The sequence below is a fragment of the Myotis davidii genome, unplaced genomic scaffold (genome assembly GCF_000327345.1).
Source record: "Myotis davidii unplaced genomic scaffold, ASM32734v1 scaffold3, whole genome shotgun sequence".
NCBI lineage: Eukaryota > Metazoa > Chordata > Mammalia > Chiroptera > Vespertilionidae > Myotis > Myotis davidii.
The window spans coordinates 1,566,502-1,591,535 of NW_006295062.1; the positions used below are offsets into that span (position 1 = coordinate 1,566,502).

The 25,034-nt window shown below is 49.9% G+C and overlaps 1 protein-coding gene across 1 annotated transcript in view; it reads right to left on the minus strand.

The window, feature by feature from the left end:
• SCTR (secretin receptor) overlaps positions 1-25,034 on the minus strand; it is a 71,100-nt gene that overhangs the window by 7,422 nt on the left and 38,644 nt on the right. The window contains exons 4-11 of the mRNA XM_006769684.1: positions 21,538-21,650; positions 16,442-16,539; positions 14,625-14,754; positions 12,407-12,560; positions 7,234-7,294; positions 5,848-5,917; positions 2,677-2,768; positions 1,195-1,321 (exon numbers count right to left, since the gene is read on the minus strand). Of these exons, the coding sequence (XP_006769747.1) occupies positions 1,195-1,321; positions 2,677-2,768; positions 5,848-5,917; positions 7,234-7,294; positions 12,407-12,560; positions 14,625-14,754; positions 16,442-16,539; positions 21,538-21,650 (845 nt within the window). The remainder of the gene's footprint in view (positions 1-1,194; positions 1,322-2,676; positions 2,769-5,847; positions 5,918-7,233; positions 7,295-12,406; positions 12,561-14,624; positions 14,755-16,441; positions 16,540-21,537; positions 21,651-25,034) is intronic.

Here is a 25,034-nt window from a genome sequence, read left to right on the forward strand (position 1 = left end):
GCCGCCCGGCACAGAGCCTGGGAGTGAGGCGGCTCTGAGCCCCTTGCCGGCCCTGGCCAGCCGGGGAAGAGGACGGAGGCCTGCTGGAGCCTGCTGGGAACAGGCTGGCTTCTCTAGGAAGACCCACGGGGAACAATTCCTCTCAGGCCCCAAAGCCTGTAATCCACAGGCCTTTCCAGGGCACTGGCTCGTTTTCATCTGTGGAAACTGTAAATCTTGAAACAAATTGTGTTTCTTCTGTCTCTGCTTTGGCTCCTGGGAAGCTCCAGACCAAGTTTCTGACCCACCTGTCCCACCTTTACAGGACTTAACGGAGTTTGCTTCTGTATGATCTCTTTTGGCTTAATTTTCTTTTTTCGCTGACCCCTCATGACTTATTTTTGCACTCTGTCTGTTTTCCCTGAAAGCTACACCACATTGTTTGTGGAAGGATACAACTGTGAGCAGATAAGCAAGTGACCTGTGAAACGGGGGGGCCTCTGCCGCCAAACACGGTTACTATTTTTTTTTAACCTCACAACCTATGCTGAATTAGTAGGTAGGCAATTTCTCCCTTCATTTTTTCCCTTTTTAAGTTTTTTTTTTTTTTAAATAAGTTGTGTATGCTCATGGTTTCAGAGTCAAATGATTCTAGTCACACATACAGCAGCCTCCTGACACCCCTGCCCCCACTTCCTGGTCCTCAGAGGCTGGAACTCTTAACTGATTCTAAATAATATGCTGATGCTGCTACTTCTGGCTTCTCAGTTTGGGGCATTTCTATGGACTTCCCAATATGAATATGAGGATATTATTCTTTCAAACACCCTCCCGCAATGCTCATCTTCCTGCCCACTTTTTGATGGCTCAGCCATAGCCCTCGGGGCTCACACCACTGACTGTGTGGAGAATGAAAGTTGCACAATATTGCGTGTTAGGGTTACTTTTCCCTTTTGTTTCCTGGAATCGGTCTCTCTCTCCTTAGTCTTACCTCCCACCCCCACTTGACTGGTGGGGACTTAGGTCCTCTCAGGGTCACACAGCACAGTGGGGTCCTGCCCCTGCTTTTCTTGGGTCTCTGCCACGGCACCCACCTTCCCCAAGCGCACCGGTCAGCCCTTCCGGAAGGCCGGGCTTGCAGTCTAGGCCTGCATGCTGCTCTCAGGAAACAGGGAGCTACTCTTTTCGCCTGAAAGTCACAGGCCTGAAACTTACCTGGAATGAGCCCAGGGCCAGTTCAAAAAACAGCTGGATCTCCATGGCATCATCTGGCGAGAAGGCGAAGATGATATAGTGGGCGCCGAAGAGAGGGATCAGCAGGAGGGTGGACTTGGCCAGACGCCTGCGGACGCAGGAACACGCTGCAGCCTCTGTCCCTCACCCGCCCGTGGGCGCCCGGCTCTGCACACCCCGTCTCGCCTTTTGCAGGAGGCATAGCAGCAGTGTCCCCAAACTTTTTGTTTTTACTTTGGAAAATTTTCAACTCTCATGTACCCATCACTGAGACACAACACTTACCAACACATGGCCAGTCCCAAAACTTCCTGACCAGGCATCCCACCAGTAAAGAAAACAGAACATGGAACCGCTCAAATAACTATTTACTCGTAATGATGTGCAAATATGACTGCCACTCTGGGCCTAATATAGTATCAGCAAGGCCGGCATTCACATTTGTTTGATAATAAGGTGAAATTCTTTCATTTTCTTCCCAGGTTAGATTGACCAAATTTAGCAAATACAAATACAGGGTGGCCAGTTTAATTTGAATTTCAAATAAACAATGGATTTTGGGGGAGTGTAAGTACTAAAAATACTATTTGTTGTTTATCCAAAATTCAAATTGAACTAAGCAGCCTGGGTTTATCCGGCCGTTTTATCCTGAATGCCCAGCTCCACCCTGCTTTGGAGCCCACTGCCCTGTGGACATCCTAAGGAATCTATCGCCAAGCAATCCGGGCTGCTGCGAGCTTCTTAACACTGTGAACACGGCAGAGAAAGTCCCTGGGAGACATTGTTTTGCCTTTAATATCTGTCATGGGTTGACTTGTGTCCCCGCCCAAATTCACAAGTTCAAGCTCAACCTGAAGGACCTCAGAATATGACTACAGTATTTTCAAATAGGGCCTATAAGAGGTGATTAAGTTGAGGTCATTATGCGGGGCTTATGTGAGCACAGGAAAAAGTTCATGTGAGGACACAGCTAGAAGGCAGCTGACTACAAGCCAAGGAGACAGGCCTCCGTTGAAATCAAACCTGCCGACACCTTCATCTTGGACTTCCAGCCTCCACAACTGTGAGAAATTTAATATCCCTTGTTCAGAATTCTGTAGAATTTTATGGCAGCCCTAGCAAACTAATACAGCATCTCTCTTTACATCTCAACAGTTTTAAAGTATTCTTGGATTATACATCTTAAAAATGTGATGGAAGTTGAGGTCACTCACCCTGAAAAATACACCCACCTAGCCTTTCCCAAGGGTGAAATCCCTGACTCCAGGGTCCTGCTGGGATTTCCTATCTCCTCACCCCAGACCCGTTCCCCTGCCCCCATGTATAATATAAACTCCCTGGAACTAAGTCACGGTTTTCCCTTCTCCCCTGTGTCCAGTGGTGCCTAGCACCAGCTGGGTGAACAGTAGGTGCTCAGTAAATGTGTGCTGGCTGAGCTTGCCTAAGACTTTGCCCCCCACTCACTTATAATGGTTTACTTCACTTCCTCTTGTTTCTTGGGTTCTCAGTTTTCTCATCAGGATTCTTAGAATGTTTACAAAAAGTATGAAATTAATCTGTAAAACACAAGACAGAGGGGTGTTTAAGGTGATTTACATCCCCATCACCTCTCCTGGCCCTGCCCCTGGAACTGAAGGCAGAGACGGCACTGCAGACCATACCCAGGATCGCCCCAGGATGGCACATCACTGCTCCCCTTTCCCCCCACCTCGCCCTGGTGAAACGCTGTGTGGAGCCGTGCAGCCCAGCACTCCTGCCCAGCGCTGCAGGAGTCTACGGTCGGCTCAGCCACGGCAGGACTCCTCACACCCGGAGCCGTGGAACCCCTGGGAGCTTGTTCAAGTGCAGGTCTGGTGGGCCTGAGACCCAGCATTTCCAACCAGCTCCCGGAATGCTAAAGCTGGCCCTTGGGCTACACTTTGAGTAGAACTGTTACACACAGGTCCTCAAAGTTTAGAATGCAGACTGCTGCATCTGGGTATGGCCCAAGAATTTGCATTTTTTAAGCTCCCAGGCGACGCTGAAGCTGCTGGTGTAGGGATCACACAGAACTGCTTCAGGGCCTTGTGGTCACTGGGCAGCTCAACCACCAGCTCCAGGAAGCCATCCATGATCACCTCCCTTTCCTAATGCACTGTAGTAGGGGTCATGCTACTGCGTAAGAGCACTTGAAACATTTGAGAGGGGCCAAATGCATGCATCTGTCCAAGTTGTATGCTTGTCCACTGTCTGCCAACTCGATCATACTTCCTAAAGGACAGGAATGGAGTTGCTTCGCTTCTTTGGTGCCCCTTCCCCGACCCTGGTGCCAGTGCCAGAACATGATGAAGTTGCCCACGTGGTGGCACCTCTCCTCCCCGCTCATCACCAGCTCCAGCACCATTTCCAGAAGCAGAGATGAGTGGCATCACCCAGCGAGGCACCCTCTTTTTCATACAAATAGCCTTGGGCCTGGGGACACTTGCCACAATACACAGGACTAGTGGCCCGTCTAGGACTCCTCGCCCAGCACTGCTGCTCTGGGACACTGCTTCTCGGATTGTTATGCATCTTGCTCTGAGCTGGCTGTGCATGGGGTGACCAAAGAAAGGCTCTCGATTTCATTTTATTTTGTTGTCTTGGAGTTGTATTTAATTTCATAGGGAGCACTGTAGGCAAAAGAAACAAAATCTTAAGATCCCAAGAATGAGACGTAAATGATGTAATTCTAGGCTGCGTGACAGGCTGGGAGGGAAATATTTGCATCAGGAATGCTCATTCCACACCCCTCAAACACGACAGACCGCAGTCCTGTGAAGTCAGCTTGGACACTGGGGCTGGTCGTCCCTCAGCTGGGGTCCACTGGGCGGGGCTGTCAGAGTCCCAGAGTCCCAGAAAGGAAACCGCTGACTGAGTGAGGAAACCAACTCCTGGGGAGCACTAGGCAGCCGTGGCCACTGGTTGGTCAAATAACTTCAAGGGACCCGGGAGAGCTCACATCTACTGCTAAGCGAAACAAACAAACGAGGCCACAGAACCTTATTCAGCATTTGGGGTGGGGGAAGGACGTGTGCTCAGAGAAAAGATAGGAAGGAGCCCTGGCCGGTTAGCTCAGGTGGTTAGAAAGTCGTCCTGATACCCCAAGGTTATGGGTTCACTGCCTGGTCAGGGCACTTACAAGAAACCAATGAATGCATCAATAAGTGAGGCAGCCCTAGCCGGTTTGGCTCAGTGGATAGAGCATCAGCCTGCAGACTGAAGTTCGATTACGGTCAAAGGCACATGCCCGGGTTGCGGGTTCGAGCCCCAGCAGGGTGTGTGCGGGAGGCAGTCAATCAATGATTCTCTCTCATCATTGATGTTTCTATCTCTCTCTCCCTCTCCCTTACTCTCTGAAATAAATAAAAATATATTTTTAAAAAATAAGTGGGACAACAAATTGATGGCTCTCTCTCTCTGTCTCTCTCTCTTCCTCTCAAAAAACAATCAAATAAAAATGTCAAAAAAGATAAAGAAAAGTATGTGTATTCATAATGTGTATCTAGATGCTAAAGGGTGATTTATGGGTGATTTTATTCCCTTTTAAAAAATATATTTTGTGTCTTCCTATTTTTTTTAAATACACATTCTATCATTTTCCAAAAAAGAAAGCCGCCATAACCGGTTTGGCTCAGTGGATACAGCCTCGGCCTGCGGACTGAAAGATCCCAGGTTCGATTCCAGTCAAGGGCGTGTGCCTTGATTGCAGGCACATCCCCAGTAGGGGGCGTGCAGGAGGCAGCTGGTCGATGTTTCTCTCATTGATGTTTCTAACTATCTCTCTCCCTTCCTTCCACTCTGTAAAATCTGTAAAAAAAATAAAAAAAAAAAAAAGAGAGAGAGAGAGAGAGAGAGAGAGAGAGAAGAAAGCCATGGGATGGCCACCTCCTCCCACCGCCCCGGAGGCGCCCAGTAGCCGGCGGGAGAGAAGTGGGCTCCTGCATGTCCTTCGCCCTCTCCCCGCTCCAGCGAGGCCGGGGGAGGAACTTTCTATTAGCTGGTCCTGCAGCCTTGGCCTCCCTCTGAGCCCTGTGAGCAGCTGAGGGGCTGGTTCAGTCACAGCACAAACCCCAGTGCATCCCCCCATGAATCCCTTCCTCGGTCCCGTATTCCTGTCCACAGCCATAGGCTCTGCAGAAGCACCTTACAGTTAAGATGAGTGCCCAGGCCCACAGCCTCCCAGCCACAACCACCTCCCTCCCTCTAGATCCCAGCTCAGCGATTCTTCTGGTGTAACAAGAGGAGGCTTCCAGGTGACCAGGACCGGAAGAGCCGAAGCGGTGAAGGTGGAGTTGAGGCCGCCATGGGGCCAGCCAGTTTAGGGCAAGGAGCTCTGCTCACCGCATCGCAGCGCCTGCAGCGCCTACACACGGGCAGATGAGTCATAGGAGCTCTTGCACCTCCACCTGTCCCTGGCCCACTGCCCTCACCACTCTCTAGGGGGCTTCCAGCCGCCCTGCTGCAGGCCGACCTCCGGCAGCTCTGAGCTTCATTCCTCGGGCACCTGGAGAGGGGCGGAGCTGGGGGCGGGCTAGCCCTGTCTCCTCTGTCCCTACAGGCCAGTCACTGTTCGGTCTCTCTTCCTGAAGCCCAGCGCGGGGGAGGAGGGCCACTCACCAGGATGGAGAGGATCACAGGCCCTCGGATGACCCACCAGACGGATGCGTTGGCATTGATGTCCCAGCACCTACAGAGGCACAGCCAGGCATCGCTAGGAGTGAGGAGCTGGCTGACCAGACAAGACTCATTCCCCGAGGTGCCCTTCGTGTAAAGGACCCATACTCCTGGTCCTGCTCCTGTGGCTGGGTGCTCAGCACATGGGAACCGACCCTAACATGCTGCCCCTCCTGCTGCCCCTCCTGCTGTCCCTCCTGCTGTCCCTCCTGCTGCCCCTCTCCTGCTGTCCCTCTCCTGCTGTCCCTCTCCTGCTGCCCCTCTCCTGCTGTCCCTCCTGCGGCCCATCTTCTGCTGCCCCTCTCCTGCTGTCCCTCCTGCTGCCCCTTCTGCTGTCCCTCTCCTGCTGCCCCTCCTGTGGCCCGGGAGCACTGCTGGGGCTGAGGCATTAGCGCCATCTCCGCGCATGCCTGGTCAGTGTTGGGGGAGCAGACAGGTGTGGAACTGGGAGCCAGAGGTTCCAGATACCCCAGGCACACTGCCAACAGTAGCCAGGCAGGTGACATGCATGAGTGAAGGGGCTGGGTGACTGACATGTGACCTGGGACCCCAGGGATGTTGGTGTGGCGGGTACTTGGCAAACTGGAGGGGATGTGCCTGGTCTAAGGCAGCCACACTCTGTCCCAGCTGGTTTGTCATAAAAGGAAGTGGAAATGTTAATAGAACTTCCTATTTTTTCTAGAGAAGCTGAAAATCCAGATTTTTTAGTGAGTCTACCCAATAAAAAATGTATTTTGGAACCACCCTTTGGGGCCGATTTTGGGCTGCAAGACCCTTGTAAGCCCAGCCGGCCTGGTCCACGTGCGGGCCTGGGTGTCGCTGTGACAGTGAGGACCGCCCGGCCTTGTCCCGCCGCCTCGCCTCCTCCCTGGCTCCTGTCAGCTTCCTTTCCTGAGCCTCGTCCCGAAGGCCAGGCCGCGGGCTCGTCTCCCTCCCGGCGCCTCCCACCTCCAGAGAACAGGACTGGGTCTCCTTGTCCCCAGCAGCGGCTGCGGAGGACTCTCCCAGGTGGAGTAAGTGGAGAGGGAGGAGTGGAGGGAGCCCAGGAGAAAGGAAAAGCGGCGTTGGCCCTTACAGCTTCCTCCCTGGGCAGCACCTGCCGGCAGCTGTGAAGCTCTTGTCTGGCACGGACCCAAGCACAGAGCTGCTGGGGCCGGCAGCAGGGAGGGGTCTTGAGGGCGGGGCCCTGACAGCCTGGCACTGCAGGACCCCTGTGGCCCCAGAGTGAGGAACAGGCCTCGCCTAGAAAGTTCCAAGAAATGCCCACCCTGCCTGAAGACCTGGACGACATGAAGTGCATTCTCGTTGCCTCTCCTTCAAACAGCTTACCCAGCATCCTCCAGAAAGTGCCTGGTGAGAGCCCACGAAGCAACGAAAATGGCCGGGGAACCTGAGGGTGGGAAACAAAGGGGGGCCCGTATGAAGAACAGGACAATCAGGCACCCAGCCCCGGTAGGAGCAAGTGCCGTGGAAACCCGCTTGGCAATCCGTCCTGCACCGATGCGCAGGCTCAGGCTTGCGGGGACCAGGGGTGTCCCGGGAACGGGCAGGATCAGACGGATCCTGAAGCCACGAGGGGCTTGCGGTCTCCCAGGAGCCTGAGCCAGACCCTGGAGGGCCTCTCAGAGAAGAGAGGGGACAAAGTGATGGCCGACGCCTGTGTGGTCCAGGATAGTGGCCTCTCACCACATGTGGCTATTGAGAGCTTGATGTGTGGCTGGTTCCCATGGAGATGTGTTGGTACGGGAGGTGCAAGATAGATACCAGAGTTTGAAGATTTAGTACAAACCAAAGAAGGTAAAATATGTTATTCACAGTTTTTATATTAATTATATGTTAAAACAATAATATTTTGGTTGTATTGGGTTGAAAGGAAGCATATTGTTAACATTAATTTCGTGTATTTCTTTTTACTGTGTTTTCTGTGGCTACTAGAGAATTTTACGTTATGTGTGTGGCTCAGATGCTATTTCGAGTGGACATGCTTGTCTAGGTGCTGCATGTAAGAGCCCCACCCTGGGCTGCTCCGTGCAGGACCTCCAGCAGCTGGTCCTACCTACTCAGCTGTCACCTCTACCCCAGGCAGGAGGCTGCCGTGTTCTTCTCTGGAGGAACCAAACAGCCGCAGACAAAGGGCCTATAGAGAGTGATACTGGCAACCCTCCAGTACAGTGGCCGCTCCTAGCCCAATCTCCTTAGAGACATATGCCCCTCGACAACGGCGAACAGTCAGCTCTGAAGTGACTCGTGCTCAAATATGAAAAGTCAAGGCCACTGGCCTCTCAGGAAAGCTGGTGACATAAAAGACAAGGACCAAAACAATCAGAGAAAAGGAACTCAGAGGAAACAGACCATAGAGGAGGCGGGAGGAAGTTGAACAGGAATATCATCAGAGAGATAAAAGATTACATCTGCAAGACACAAACAGGATGCTGAAAGCAGGGAGCATGCGGAGAACAAGGAAGAGGGCTCAGAAATGAAATAATAGGATAACCAAGATTTTTTAAAATTCATAGATGGGTGGGATAAAGACTAGGAATTGCCCAGAAAGCAGGACACAAAGAGCGAAATTAAAAGTAGGAAGAAACAATGAGAACATTAGAGGTTGATTCCAGGATATGCATTCTCGGATTAGAAGTGTCAGTAAGAGGATAAAAACCAGAGGGGGAAAATGGTCAAATAGATAATGTGGGAATACTGCTTAAGAAATGAAGGATGTGAGTTTCCAGACGAAAGAGCCACCAGATGCCAGCAAAAAGGATGAACACCTCCCTGTGACATTTTGAAAAAGGTTCCCCATCCCTGCTCCAAGAGAAGGTGACCTTGTCTGAAACAATCCACTCTTCACGTTCTCGCCCACCTTCTTTCTGCCTATCAAAACCTTCCATTTCGAATCCATTCACCTCCAGAGAAGAACCCTTCAGCCTCCTGCCTGGGGTAGAGGTGACAGCTGAGCAGGTAGGACCAGCTGCTGGAGGTCTGGTCCTACAGAGAGATGATCCCTCGGCTCATATGTAGAGAGAGATGTATAAAAAGGCTCAGGAAACGAATGACATGGTATGTCCCTAACATCAGATGCCAAAACAGAAGCCTTGAAAATTCTGGGTGAAAATGATCTTTCAATCTAATTTCTATGTTCAGTAAAACTACAAATTAGGTGTGAAAATTAAACAAAGATATTATCAGATATGCAACGCAAAAAAATATACTTTCCATGAACTTTTTCTTTCTTTTTTCCCCCATGAACTCCTTCTTAGGCAGATACTGGAGGCTGTGCTCCAACACAACCAGAGAGTGAACCAAAGAGAGGGATACAAGAAATAAAGGGATAAAAGTTGTGGAGGAAAATGAAGAAGATTCTCAGCGTAAAAGTTAAGGGAGTTGAGCAAATCTAGGGAAAAAACAGCCCAAATAGAGCAGGAAGGCAGAAGTCTCTAGAAGGAACATTGGTGAAGTTAAAAAGACAGAACAGACCTAAAATGGAGTCCCTTTTGCTAGGCCCTACCAAGACCTAATTCCTAATCTAATTACAGTGTCAGCCTCTATCATGAGTGAAATTTTAAGCCAGTCAATCTGAAATTCCCTGGTCAGTACTAGTGAGGTCATCTGCCTGATAAGACCTGTGGGGTGGGGTATATATGGCCCAAAATCATTGGGTCTGGCCCTGCCCAGGCATTAGGGGTGAGTTAATTAAATGTTTGGCCCAATGTAGCAGGCTGATTTTTAAGTTGATAATTTTGTATGGCCGTGAATGATGTTCTAAATATCCAAATGGCCCTTGGCAGAAAAAGGTTCCCCACCCCTGCCCCAAGAGAAGGTGACCTTGACTGAAATAATCCACTCTTAAAGTTCTTGCCCACCTTCTTTCTGTCTATAGAAACCTTCCATTTTGAATCCATTGAATTTTTTTCTTTAACAGTGAGTGTATTTGGTTGAATAGTGTGCTCTCAAAGCTCATATCTACTCAGAACCTTAGAACCTATTTGGAAAGAGGGTCTTTGCAGGTGTAATTATGTAAAATGAGGTCAACCTTATAAGAATGTCAATCATATTGGGACCTTGATCCAACATGATGGGCATCCTTATATGAAGACCACAAGAGACACAGAAAGAGAGGAGACATCGAGGGAAGAAGACCATGTAATGATGGAGGCAGAACTTGGAATAATGCAGCTACAAGCCAGCGAACACCAAGGATGCGAGCAATCCCCAGAAGCGAGGAGAGAGGGGTGGAGCCTACGTTCCTCAGAGCCCTCAGGAGGAATCCTTGGTGAAAACCTTGGTGTCTGAGAACTTCTGGTCCCCAGAACTGTGAGAGAATAGACTCCCATTGTTTTACACCTCCAAGTTTGTGGCAGTTTGTTACAACAGCCCTAGGAAACTAATACAACAGGACGAAAACAACCAGGTGGGAACTAATAGATGTGTTGTTGAATTTGATGGTTTGGGAAATAGCACTGGACAACTTGGGAGAATGAGTACAGCAATATAAAACAAATAAGTAAATGAAAAATTACTCCATGAAAAATAAATAGCTAAATATTGGAAAATATTGTACACCACTTGGCTCAGTAATAAACAATATTTACATAGATAAATGATGTTTGTGTTGAATATGATTTAACCAAAAACTGTGAAAAGCTCTAATGGTGGGATAGAGGTAATGGATGAAGAAGTTTTATATCCTTATCTTCTGTCATCAGGAGTCAATAAATAATGCTTCATGTGGGTAAATTTAAAAAATAATAGATTATTGTTAAAAGCAAGAGAGTACATTGTAAGAGGAACAGTTGTAGAGTTGAAGGATGCAGAAGTGAGGGCAGGAGACTGCTTTTTCATTATTATTATTATTATAAGCCTTGTAGTCCTTTGTAATTCTTTAAACCAAGAACATATATACTTTGATAAAAATAGCAATTTCAAAAATTCCCTGCCTCCATTTGGGGGGGGGGGGCCTCTGGGCAAAGAATATGGATTTTGAGGACCACCTGTTCATTGTCTTCCATCTTTAATAGAGAGATGTTGGGAAAGGGAAAAACTAACAATGGCTCGAGTGAGGGTGCTCAGTGTGGTCCCTGGACGAGCAGTGTTATAAATGCAGAGTCTCAGGCTGCACCGCTGGCCACTGGCTCAGAGACTCTGGGGCCAGTTGGGTTTGACCCTGAGGAGGAGGAAGAAATTTTCCTCTACCCTTCTTGGCTCTTCCAGCTGGTGTAATAATCAAATCGACCTAAGTCAGATCAGCAACAGAAAATACCAAATTAATTACATATGGAAACCCCACAGACATGGGAGTCAGAGACACCACATGCATGAGAGGCTCTGAGACAGAAAGGGAGATGGGGTACATATGGCAGTCAGAGGCAAAGATGAGGCAGGGTGTCTTGGAGCTTCAGAGGGGAGGAAGTCACTGCAAGATGATAGAAAGAGCAGAGATTCAGTAATTAGAAGTTTGCCCTGCCCTGTAAACAGATAATTAAAAGTTATTTCTGATAATAACTCTTATTATGGGCAAGGCCCCAAATTTAAATTTGAGAGAAATAAAAATTCCTTATGAGCCCACAGCATCTTGATTGCCTTCAGCTCAAAATAATCCACATGTCAGAGTGGCTCATCTTGGGGAGCCTGTTCTGAACCCCTTCAACATGCCCTCCACCTGACTCTGGTGCCAGCCCCAGCTGCAGACCCACCAGCCTAAGTTCACTGAGGAGTGGGAACTTGGTTCATGCCCATAAAAGCCAGACGTTCACTCTTTTCTGGGTACAGGCTGATACCCCAGCCACCTTATAAAGTGGATAAGTGTTAAGCACCTCCAAAGTGTTCATTCCTTCTGACTCAGTGACCCACTTCTAGAATTCTGTATAACACATGGAATAAACTTTGCCCATTCATCAGTATGTTATTTACAATAGTGAAAAATTATAAAAAACTTAAATGTCCAAATCATAGGTATTTAGTTAAATACATCCACAGAGAAGGCAAGATGTTTATGGAAGAGTTGGGAGAACACAGAGCATGCTTGTGTGTTGATGGAAAGAAGCAAGGTTCAAAATTCTACTTGCAGAATGACCACAACTGTGTGGTGGAAACTGGGAGGAGGAAGAACAGCCTGGGAGAAAACTCCAGAAAATGTTCAATATTTAAATCCTATATAAGCCAGATTTTATGATATCTACAGTCAAAAGCACCCTAACTGATATAGAAAGGAAGCAAAAATGAGGACATCTAAATGGAATGTCTAAGGAAGATGAGGCGACAAGTGTTGGGTAGGATCAAATTGTAAAAAGCTTTGGGTGCCTGAAATTGGCACTAAATTTTAGCTAATATTTCCCATTTGACAGATAAGTAAACTGAGGCCTGATGGTTAAACAGCAAGTAACTTACCTAAGATTATACAAGTTAATTAACTTTAAATGTGGAGCTGGAACTAGAAACAAACTTCTTCTGACTCAGCGCCCTTTCCCACATACCACTCGGCCACTGTCCCCACAGAGAAACATACCCCATCCGAGGGCGACACAGCCCTGGAGGCACTTCCTTTCTGAGAAGAAGGAGACGGAGAGGAGGGTGTGAAGGTAGAGGCCCTCCGCCAGCAGCCAGGCGTAGTTGGCCAGGATGCAGTACTGGAAGAAGACCATGACCAGCTTGCAGCCCACCTGGACAGAGAGAGGCAGGTGAGTCCCAGGATGGGCGAGTGTGGGCTGTCCTCTGGTGGCCGCCTCACAGGCAGTGACAAGGTATGGTAGGGGTCAGGGGCCAGGCCACAGAGTGACCCCTGGGCCTCATGGCCATCCACTGTGGCCTTTCACTATCAGAGGACCACAGTTGGTAGGCTCAGTCACGATGGCATCGTGGAAGCAGGAACTGCATTCACATTTTGGAATTGGCTACCAGTTGTGAAACTGTGTCAGGTATTGCCCAACCCCTAACTCTCTAATTTTTCAGATGAGGAAACTGAACTAGAGAGGAAAAGGCACATTAGAGGGTTAAATCCTTCCGAGCTCAGTATCCCTGGAAATGGATGAAGAAGGGACATGCCAAATATGATGGGGCAACATTGATTATAGTGAAAACGGCCCCTGGCTGGTACATGGCATCTGGACCGGAGCCCTCTAACACCTGATGAGGCTGCCACAGTGTCGGCCTTGCTTGATGCAGTGACTCTTACAGCAAGCATGGCCCTTGCGGGATCCCTAGGAGCTATGCCTGTGGGATTGTGGGGTTCTAGGCCAGCATGGATCCTATACTTGTCTCATGAAGGTCCCCTTTCCTCTCACTGAACTGTCCCCTAGGGATAGGATAGCTCCTGGGCTGGCCCGAGGGCTGCTGCATGGACTGCTGCAAGGTCACGTCCAGAGAGTAGGCATTCCCACGGCTGCACTGCAGGCCATCTGTGGTTTCACCCTGTGGCCTCCCAGAGGCTCTGATTCCAGGCATGGTTCATGGTTGGCTCAAAAGTCTGATGTTAGCAGAATCCAAGAAGCTTCCCTGCTGGGCACAGCTGGACTTCTCCACCGCTGGTCAGGGATGAGGGGGGCGTGGCCTGGATGACTCCTGACCCCCAGTCTGATACTGTTACTTCATCCTGGAGACCTCTCTGAGAGTCATGGTCCCCACTGTAGGGACCTCGTAGTTTGAGTCAGAAACAGACACACACACACACACACACACACACACAAGCACACACACACACAAGCACACACACAAAAACTATAAACACAAACCTAACAGGTCAATAAGGAATTCCAGATGTGAGTGCTGGAAAGTGGCAGACAGGTGACTGAACCAATCTGTTTCCAAACCCCTTCTCCCTCACTGTGTCTGCTTTGGAGAATGTACTGGTAAAAAACTCAATCCCCCAGCTTCCTTTGCAGTTAAGTATGGCCTCCCCAACCCAGTCCTAGTCAATAAGAGGTAGGTAGGAGTCTCAGGGAGGGTGTTCTTTCTCAAACAAAAAGTCAAAGCTTCCCAAAGAGAAAAAGGGTTTAACCTTCGACTTAACTCCTTTTTGTCTGGAACGTGATGTGGGCCTGGGGTTGCAGGAACCATATGCTAACGTGGTATAAACATGGGATCAAGAATGGCAGAGCACAAAGAGGGGCAAGGACTGTGTCCTTCATGGCGTCATGGAGCCACGGTGCCAGCTCTGGGTTGCCCATCTATGGACTGCGTACGTGGGGAGCAACCGCTCTGTCTAGGCCGCGGGCGGATAATTTTCTGTGCACTAAAGGGGTTCCCATGGGCACAAAGTGGTATTACAATGAATTAAGATGCATCTGAGCACATTCAGAAGAGAAAGAGGGTTAGATTGAACCAAGCATGATGGTTTCACTGCAGACCTGTGTGTGCAGACATACAGCATATGCTTCCCCCTTCTTTCTACAACCAACCCAACCCTCTCTAGACTTAGCCATCTGTCTACAGCGGGACTTGGCAAGAGTAGGGGAAGGAGGATCCTTGCTATATATCTCAGCCTCAGAGTGGCTAATCCCAGACCTGGGAGCTGAGTGGCACCCCCCAGTGACTTCCCCATAAAACGAACTAAAACAGGACCCAGCCTGCATGTGGGGGCGTGGAGTTCTCCCTGCATCTTCTGACCCGGCCCCAGCTCTTGGCCCTCTACCATGGGCATTAGTGCAGCCTCAGCAGGGACTCTGGGAGGAACAAGGCTACCGCCCTCTCCAAAGTGAGCCACGCCCTGGGGCACGGAGGCACATTACCGTGTGGGTGTCACAGTGGTCATCATCGTCTGAGAAGAGCACAGCATCCTTAATGAAGTTGGACAGGGCGCGCAGGATGAAGGACACAAACAGGTGCATGTGGATGTAGTTGCGGGTGCAGTGGAGCCTCCTGGAGGGAGAGAAAGCAGGGCCATAAGGGCCCTAGCTGGGAGGAGCCAGGGTGCAGCAGGCCCACCCCTCCCCCAGTGCACAGGGGAACCAGGTCCTGGACACGGCTCTTCCCAGGTGACACCTTTCTCTGTACTGCTTTGTTAGTACAATCTGCATAAGAACTCAGGTCCCCAGGCCAGGTGCTCAGCCTACTCTGTCTCATGCTGTAATAATAATATTAACAAAAGCTGGGTCACAGGGGCAGCATTATATTCTTCCTTGACCTAAGCATCTCTAGCTTCTAGAATTGTCCAGAAGGGATGGGGGAGAGGGGTCCAAGAGGAGAGCAGCACAGAGAGAACACGGGCTTCAGGGAGAAGACAGACCTGGGCTCTGCCGCTGTCAGTTGTATGACCTGGAGCTAGCCTGGTCAGTTATATGACCTGGAGCTAGCCTTGCTAGTTATATGACCTGGAGCTAGCCTTGCTAGTTATATGACCTGGAGCAAGCCTTGCTAGTTGTATGACCTGGAACTAGCCTTCCTAGTTATATGACCTGGAGCTAGCCTTGTCATCTTGGGAAAGTGCACTTTACAACTTATGAAAAGAAACCTCCAAATTTCATGGCAAAACATAAAAATGTATCTCATTTTTCTGAGTTTGAGAAATTATTTTAAAAAATAAGCTAATGCAAACCAATGTGCAGAAAATAAATGTATTAACCACATGACTGTTGTTTTAGGGCATGAAAATCAGCATATAGAACTATTACAACCACAATGCAAGATAAAGTTTAAACTGGAGCTAGCCTTGTGAATTATATGACCTGGAGCTAATCTTATGAGTTACATGACCTGGAGCTAGCCTTGTCAGTTCTATGACCTGCAGCTAGTCTTTTCACTCCGATAGCCTGTTTCCTATTCTGCTGTCAGGGACAGAGGTCTGCTACTTGTTCCCATTGGCCAGGTACCAGACAAGGCTTTCTTAGGGGGAACCCACTCCAACTCTAGTGGGTTTGACTCCACCCTTCCACCCTCATGACAGACCTGACCAATTGAAGCTCTCCAATCCTGGCCACAGTGATTGGCTCAGGGTTGGGCATGTGACCCAAGTTGGGCCTATGAGAATTCCCCCAGGACTTTCATTGCATCTAATGGGGAAGAGACTTTCTTTGTGCTGGTGTTGCAGAATGATAGAATGCACCCCTGCAGCTGCTGGTGGCTGTCTCTGCTCCCCTGCAGAAAGTCTACCCCAGGATGAGGCCAGGGCAAGTGGAAAAATGGAGGGAGACCAACCTAGTTGTGCCAATACCCTTGAGGGCCTAGATTCAGCCAGATGCCCCTGAACTTGTCAATTAATGTGGGTCAGGTCACCTTTGTTTGAAGGTTTCTGTTTCTTGCAACCAAGAGTCTGGCTAACATATCTGTAAAGTTAGGGTAATAGCATTGAATGCACATTAGAAATAACAACGTGTAAAGCAACTGATATGGTAAGTTCCTAGCAATGCTCAGTAAATGTTGAGTGACTAAAGGGATGAACAGGGTCACAAACTTCACAGGAAGGTCAGTCACAGGAACGTCTGCCACAGGTCAGCTTAGATCAAGAGGTGACAAAGTGGCCCACCCTCTGGCCCGAGCAGTTAAAAGAGATGCAAAGTCTGTGTCCAGGGAAGGCTGGGGAGATGGAGAGCTGTTCACGTGTTCTCACCTGAAAGAACAGAGGATGCCGAGGGCCACCAGGAGCATCACCAGGGAGGAGCTATAGCCCACGGTGTACATGACCTTCAGCTTCAGCAGGTACTCGTGCTGCAGAGAGAGGCATGTGTCAGCCCCACCTGCCCACCTGGCTGGCTCTGCTCTCTTCTGCCTCGCAGTGCACCTGCCTCAGGCTGCTTGAATCCCTTCAACCCAAATTGCCACGGGCACCAATTCATAGACTCACAACATCTTGGCCTTGGAACTCAAACTTATATCCCTCTTACCTCACCCTGAATTTAAAGGCTCTGCTTGAATACCTCTAGGGTACGCACTGCCTTCCAAGGAATAAGGAAGTCATTTGGTATACAGCAGTGCAAAATACTAGGTATTTTTTCTCATCTAAAGCTAAAACCTATTATCTTTTGAATTGCACGTATTGTTTCTTAAGCCATTTAAAATAAACTGTACCCAAGGCCTGCCCTTATTTTTTTTTCTGTCCTTATTTTTAAAAAATAAGCTTTTCAGTTTAGAATAGTTTTAGTATAACAGAAAAGTTACGAAGACCTTACAGAGAAGCCTGTCATTTATAATACAGCTATTCCACCAACCTGTGACTCACGTATCTTCTCAGCATTAAATGTTCCCTGTGTCTTTAATCTCTTTCCACCTCCTTCACCATTTTTCTCAATTAATATGCTCCAATTTGTCAATGTCCTTATTAAATAAAATACCCAGAACTGGATAGCTGAAAAGCTCCAGAGGTATCCTCTCACCAGGAAGCAGTAGAATAGGACCATCACCTCTCCTGATCTACACACTTGCTCTCCTGTTAATGTGGCCAAGCAGGCACTTACTTGTCCAGTAGCCACTTCACACTCTTGGTTCATCTTTGATTCAAAAAGATCTCAACGGGATAGAATAAATTGACATAGAAAGATAAATGTAAAGACCTGTATTTAGGTAAAAAAAAGTAAATTGTACAACAGCCTTAAAAATAATCAAGGAAGTAAAAATTAAAAAAAAATACTATACCATTTTTTAATCAACCAAATTAACAAATATTTGGAAGTTACCATATTCTATACTGGTGAGGATACAGTGGGAGTGGAAATTCTTCAATCTCCCTGGAAAGTATCAGGGTTTAAGAACCTTTGAAATAGGCTTTCCTTCTACCTCCAGGAATTAATTCTAAGAAATAATCAGAAATATAATGTATATTTATATATAAATATAATTATCAGAACTATTTTGATGAAAAACATTCAAATGTCCAACAATAGAATAGTTAAATAATTATTCTATTTTTTAAACTAAATTATTTGAAATCCAAATTATTTTAATGTTAGGCCACCACTAAAATGCTGCTTACCAAGAGTTTGAAAAGATGTCAGGACATGCTAAGACTGTAATGTCATGGGAAAGACAGAATACAATTCACATGACAGTAGATACCCTCTCTGCAAAAATGTGTTATGTCAAGCTACATGAAATCGTCCCTTTTTGTAGATAAAAAATGACTAAATATGGACGTTTCGTGCAGTCCAATCTCATACATGCTTAGAAACGAGCTAGTTAGGAGATGTGTTAGATGTTAATACCAGTTCGCTTTGGATGATAAGTTGGTGGATAGCGCTGTTGTTTTCAGTTGTGTTTTTCTACACCTTTCATTTTGCTACAGTGCGTCAGTCATACTTTGTAACCAGAAGAAAAGGGGTGTTTGATTTAAAAAGAAAACAGGCGCAGGAATAGTATTGGGGAAACCGGCTAGCTGACAGCTTTTCATATGAAAATGTCCTTGAAGCCGAATGGCCAAAGCTTCAAGTGTTAGGGAAGTGTCCTGCAGAAAGAACACAGGCGTCAGAGCCAGAAACAAGGGTTCCAAACTCAGGCCCCTACCAGCTGTGTGACCCTGGGCAAACTACTTAACTTCTCTGAGCCTCAGACTCCTCATCTGCACCATGGGAATAATATCTACCTTGCAGGCTTGTTGGAAGAACAAATAAGGTATCAGGTAGAGCGTAGACAATGGCTGGCACTTAGAAGACAGGCAGGGCAGGTTAATTTTCCCCACCTCCGCCCTCCACCCCCATCATCCACCCTTCAACATGACTCAGCACTATGCAATTGCTGTTCGAGATTATGTTATGAAGAATGAGGTATGAGGTAGCTGTTGGAAAAACTCTGCCTGCTCCCAGTTACATAGTGGAGTGCTGGGGAGCAGCCGGCCACATGGGGACATCTGGAGTGTTTGGTCCAGTCTGGGCGTGTTATTTTAAGAGGCACATGAAGAAACTGGAGTGTTCCCAGAGAAGGCTGATCTTGTCACCTGAAGAGCACATGATCACACGCGTGCACTGCACCCAGAGGGATAAACAAACCCCGGGGAGGACTCTCAGGTCGATGGACATGTAGAAGCAGAGTAAGACCTAATGTGTGAGCTCTGGTCGGGGGACGTTACCAGAAAGTAGGCTTGACTCCGAGTGACCAAAAACTTTCTGGCAGCAAGAGGTGACCTCGGACAGGATGGCTGCCTTGTGACATCGAGCTTCCCCACTGATGTCACTGCAGTCCCAGGAGCCAGGAGCCACCTTAGAGGCACAGGGCAGAGAGCCAGAAGGGCAGTAGGTTGCATCAGATTAATGGTTCCTAGACCTTCAATCAGAGAGCAGTGAAGTATCAAAACATTGGAGGACCCACATGAGCCCCACAGCAGATGGTGTTGGCCTCGCCCTAGGGGACGCCTGGTTTCGCAGCCCTCAGTCAGGAGCAGTTTGGGGCAGCCTATGGCAGCATGAGGGGCCCAGGTGACAGCGCAAGTGTTCAGGCTGAGTATTCTGTACTGGCCTGTGGCTGGGGTCATTGTCCACCTCTGACCCACAGGACACATGGCCCAGCTCTCATGCAGACCTGGTCCTGCCCTGTGTCTTTAAGGTCTGACCCAGAAAGAGTCCTGTTCCCAGGAGGCCTGATGCAACCGCAGTGTCTCTGCCCTTGACAGTGCACCGCCTGCCAGAGAACGCGGGTCCAGGATCCTCGCTGCTGTCCATCAAGGGTCAAGTTACCTACCACTCTGCTTTGTATTCTGACTGGGCCACCTTCCTTGTGCATCCTCTAGATTGGGGTCCCCAGGCTTTTCCCATACAGGGCAAGTAGGTAATACTTTAGGCTTTGGGTGCCATAAGATCTCTTCTGCAACTAACTCAATTCTATCCTTGTAATGCAAATGGATGTGGCTGTGTTTCAATAAAACTTTATTTGCAAAAGCAGGTGGTGGATCCGATTTGGCCCAAGGGCTGTAGCTTGCCAACCTCTGCTGTAGGTAAGCAAACCCCATCTTATTTGTTCAAGTGACATCTTTGCCTGGTCTTTCAGCCAGTCTGAGTCCACTCTGTCAATAATATTTGTCAATAATAGAGAGGTGTGTGCCAAGTAAGGAAGCTGAGAGAAAAGCAACAAATCCAGACTTTCACTATCATTTGATTAAAAGAAAAAAATTTTCAACAATAATAAATGGGATGATCAGCCCTGGCTGGGTGACTCAGTTGGTTAGAGAGTTGTCCTCCATACCAAAAAGATTGCAGGTTCAATTCCCGGTCATGGCACATATCCAGGTTGTGCCATGGGTTTGATGCCCAGGTTGGGGGTTTGATGCCCAGTCTGGACACGTGCAGGAGGCAACCAATTGATGTGTTTTTCTCACATCAATGTTTCTCTCTCCCTCCCTTCCATTCTATCCAAAAATCAATAGGCAAAACAATACCATTGGGTGAGGATTAAAAAGAAGAAGAAGAAAAAACCCTTCCTCTTTCGCTAAATCTAATGGGAAAAAACACATATCATCCTGAGAGGATTAAAAATAATTAAATAAATAAATAATAAATAAATAAGAAGGATGGTTCTAATCTCAGAACAAAAGACAAATTGCGTGCTGACTTGTGGACCGGCATTTATGGGCCAGTATGAGTCCTATGGTCTGGAACCCTTGCAATCTTAGGAGCTTTTGATTTTTTCTTAATGTGAGCTGAAGCCAAGTAGGTCTGCTTTCCACTATTTTTGGACAATCATTGTCTGAGGTAAGTCCAACTTTGCATTAATCCCTTTCCGCCTCAGTTTCCTCACCTGGAAAATGGAGACCATGATGAACTTACACCGAACGCTTTTCAGCATTAATGTGATTGTGCAGTAAGCAGCTGGCACGAGGTAGATGTTCAGTCCAGCAATGAGCATCAGTGGGCACCTTATAGGGGCCAGGCATCGTGCTGGGCGATGGGGCCGGGAAATGACTGTTTCAATCTGTCACTGCTGTGTTTCCATGCTTAGCCCCGGGCCTTGCCCAAATGTTTGTCGAGTATTGAATGGAGGCTTTTGAGGAGCTCATATTTTAGTGAGCGAGATGGCTGCCCATGGACATGCTGATGACGTCATAGAATATGGTAGTAGCTAGAGGCTAACACGGTCAGGGAGCCCCTCCTGGGGGACAGGCAGCAGCAGCTTTCTGGGGTTGATGCTCTGGAGTGGAGTTTTAAAGATTGTGTACGAGCTGGTCAGGAAAAGCGAGGAGGGAAGGGTTCTCTGAAATTGACAGCTCCTTCAGGAGGCACCCGGAGAAGTTCAGCCCACGGCTCACAGTGTCCTCTCTCAGCCCAGGACTGACTACCCTGGGGCTGGGCTCTCTCTTTTGAGAGCGAACACTGACTGAGCACTTACGATGGCCAGGCACCCAGCTCACCACTTCCATGGATTAACTCATTTAGTTCTCTGACCAAGCCTGTGAGGTCAGAACAATTATTAACCCCATTTCCCTGATGAAGAAACTGAGGCACAGAGGAGTAAAGTCGCCCACACCCCCACCAAGGTCACAGGCCAGGGCTGAGGCTCACCAGCCTGGTCTGAGCGTGTAGCCACCACATAGCTTCTCTTTTGGTTTCATGACCAAATCCCCCCGACTCATGGCAGCATATGGCAGTCCACCTGTGCCATGCCCACAGAGCCCCCGGTGATGTGCGGACAGAAGTGGGTGGGAGCCGCAGCCCAGGTCACTGTCCTTGGCCGGGTGCTGGGACCTCTCCCCCTGTAGGGCCCTTCCAGGGAGGTTGACAGGCTTACCCGCTTCTCGTCGGTCTCCTTGAACGAGTCATTCACGTTAACCCCACAGGCCAGGTCAGGCCTGGGGAAGATTTCTGACCAGCCGCTCGGCGTGCAGTTTCGAAACATGGAACCTGTGGATGCCAAGCATGCTATGCGTGAGCCGTGGGGACCAGAGACAGAGGCTGGGCCTCCTGGGCGCCCTCAGCAATGCCTTAGGGGCAGCCCGGAGCTTCCTCTGCCACTTTGTCCCCAGCTGCCTTGCTCTGAACCAGGGTCCACTCCAGTTGGCTCAATTCATCCTTGAAGCATACATAGGTCTGTCCGTCAGTAGAAGTGGAGGGAGAGCTAGTAGGCAGCTGGGCCCAGAAGGGGCAAAGACCTGGTGTGTGTGTGTGTGTGTGTGTGTGTGTGTGTGTGTGTGTGTGTGTGTGTTAGAGAGAGAGAGAGAGAGAGAGAGAGAGAGAGAGAGAGAGAGAGTAAGGCTGATCCCTGACACTTGATCTACAAACTAGCAAACATCACTCCCAGCCTCCAGTTACTGCTTGTCTACTTCCCACCGCCTCACCCACACCCACGGCCACTGTGCCAGGCACCAGGGTGCACGAGGAGGGACTGGCAAGGGCGCAGAACTCAGTGGCCCCAACAACAACTCAACCAGAGCCAGGCCCCAGGTGTCCCGGCCACGGCAGCCTTCAGGGTCCCTGCTCCGGGGCCAGCCTACTCCAAGGCTCTCTGAGACCCCTGTTCACTCCCACCTGCCCCCTCACCCTTCCTTCCGCAGGCTCCAAACTCGGCCCCAAGGTCCCTCAATGCTCACGGAGAGCCTTCCTCTGTCTGCCTTCCCCCCGCTGCTGTCTGACCTGCCCCACTGGCATCTGTGCCCAGTTCCAGCACAGGCTGTACCCCATGTCCTCACATGGGGTGCAGTGGCTTCCCTGCCTCCCCTAGCAGGTGACTTCTGAGGGCTCCTCGCGCCAGCCCAGAGTCCCTGGTCTCCAAACATTGGCTGGCTGGCTGGAGAAGCAGATGAGGGGTGAAGAGCCTGCTCTGAGCTCTCCATGCGGGAGAGGGGAGACCTTGCCCACCAAGAGCCTGTAGAACAGGAGCTGGAGCACTGGGGGAGGGGAGCTGCCAGCCAAGGGGGGGCCTTGGAGAGCCACCGGGAGCTTCCCTCCTTGGGACAATAGGCTCAGCTGCATCGCCACTCTGGCTGCCAAGAGGGCTGAGTTCCAGTCCCCGGTCTGGCTGGTTGGGTGCTGCAGGGTGCAGGGAGCTGACCACAGCCCTGACACTGCTTTTGCTCTCATCTGTACCCTGTCCGGGGGCCCCTGAAGCCCCCAGGTGGGCTGGCATGTGTCTTCTGACAAGGTCCAGGTTTGGCTCACTGGCTCTCAGGGTTTAGGCTCAAGCAGATTCCACTGAGCTGGAGAAATATCAGTGTACTAACTAGTATTTCCAGGACCAGCCAATGCGAATGTGCGGATGCTGATCTAGTCGTCAGAGGGCCCAGTGAGGCAGGCGCTGCTGGCCATTTTACAGATGAGAAAACCAAGGCTCAGAATGGGGTAACAGTGCCCAGCCAGGACATGTCCCATCACTGTACTGCCCTCCAGCCTGGCCCCCTCCCTGCAGACCCAGGGGCAGCTTCCAGCAGCAGGAGACCATGGGCTTAATGCCTCACAGGAAAGGGTCCTTGACAGGTTCACCTCAAGGAGCCCTGAAAGCATGGTCAGTGTTTGTGTGCACACACATGGTGTGGTCCCAGGACCCTCATCAGGTTAGGAAACTCTGCTGCTTTAAGGCTGCAATCCCCACTAAGACAGAGGGGCAAGAGGGACAACCTGGCCCCCCTCCCCACCTCACCCTCCCTTGGGGAGTGGGTTTTTAAGGAACTTTGGAAGACCGGTGCCCTTTTAAGAAACGAAGGGATGCATCCTAGAGGAATATTCTAGGCCTGCCACACATAGAGAAATATCTGGGGCAGAATCCAGCCGCAGTTTCTCCAGTCACACAGACACCCCTCCTGTCTGGGCCCATGTAGTCGGTGTCCTGAGATAGAGTTAAGTTACTATTAGCCTCTTCTTACTAAAGGAGGGCTCACTCTAGTTGGGTTGGCTCAGTGGATAGAGCCTTGGCCTGAGGCCTGAAGGGTCCCAGGTTCGATTCCGCTCAAGGGCACATGCCTGGGTTGTGGGCTGATCCCCAGTAGGGGTATGCAGGAGGCAGCAGATCAATGCTTCGAGGGCTCCAGAACACCGGCTTGTCCTCACTGGGCACCCTTCCTGGGTCGGGGTGGGGAGCCCTGGAAACCTGTGGGAGATCAGTGAGGGAAGCCTTCTCTTCTGAGAGGTCCCACAGGGGCTGGGACCTAACGGGACCCCATGGATCTGTGGGGAGGGAAGATAGTGGTGGGAGGTGGGAGGCTGGACTGGGCCTGACCTTGCTCTGGGACTGGCCCATGCCTTGGGCCTGGAGCTGGGTATGAGCACAATATTCCCCGCAGGGGAGACATCCCACCCCACCCTCTGGGGGCAGAGCCTCAGTGCGGCCAGCGGGTCCGTCCTGCAGCCCTACAGCGACACCAGGTGGCAGCAAGAAGAAACTGCATCAGAGGTCGGCATAGGAACCCTGCTTCCTTCCCTCAGCAAGCAGGCCTGGAACTGCACCCCAAGGATGATCCCCGGTGGGTCATGAGCAATTAAGATTGAGGAGCCTTAAGAAGGAGACAGTTGGACTCCAGTTACGGGGCAGGCAGGGGTTCCAGCAGTTGTTTGGGGGGGACGTGGCCATGAGCCCCGCTCTGCCTGGCGCCTCTGCGGAAGGGCTGGTGGGAGGGTGGGGAGGCAGAGGCACTGTGGCTCTGAGAGGGCTCTGACGGGCGGGCTCAGAAGAGAGGAGAGCTTCCTACAACGGGAGAGCGCGCCAGCCAGAGAGGAGCACTGGACAGGGAGTCCTCTGAGACCAGGGTCTGGTCCTGGCCTTGCACCTGACCAGCAAGTTACTCAAGGTCAGGCCTGGATTAACCGTCTGTGTCCCAAGTTCCATGAACCCCAGAGACAGACAAGGAGGGGGGATGCAGGAAATAAGGGCTGTAGAGGAGTTTGCTGCTGTGTGTGTGCCTGTGGCGGGACTTCGGGGTGGAAAGGAAGGACAAGAAGGGATATGAGGGGAGAAGAAGAGACGAAGGAAATATTTAAAAGTTATTTCCAAGCACAGCCTCACAGAGCTGGTGTTATTTGCTCTCCCCATTTCACAGGCGAGAACACGGAAGCTCAGGGACCATTTGAGGAACTTGGGCCCAAAGGCAGAGGCTGGTACCCAATAGGGCCCCATGTCCCACATCCCTTGCAACTAGGAGTCACCACATGACTGAGCTCTGGCAGAAGCAACATGGACAGGAGTGGTATCCCTTTCAGGCCTGGTACCAAAATCTCCCCAGTTGGCCGCAAGCTGCGTGCCAGCACCCAGCAGGAAGGTGCCCGATGCCAGACCCCGGCGGAGGGAGCCTCTTTCCC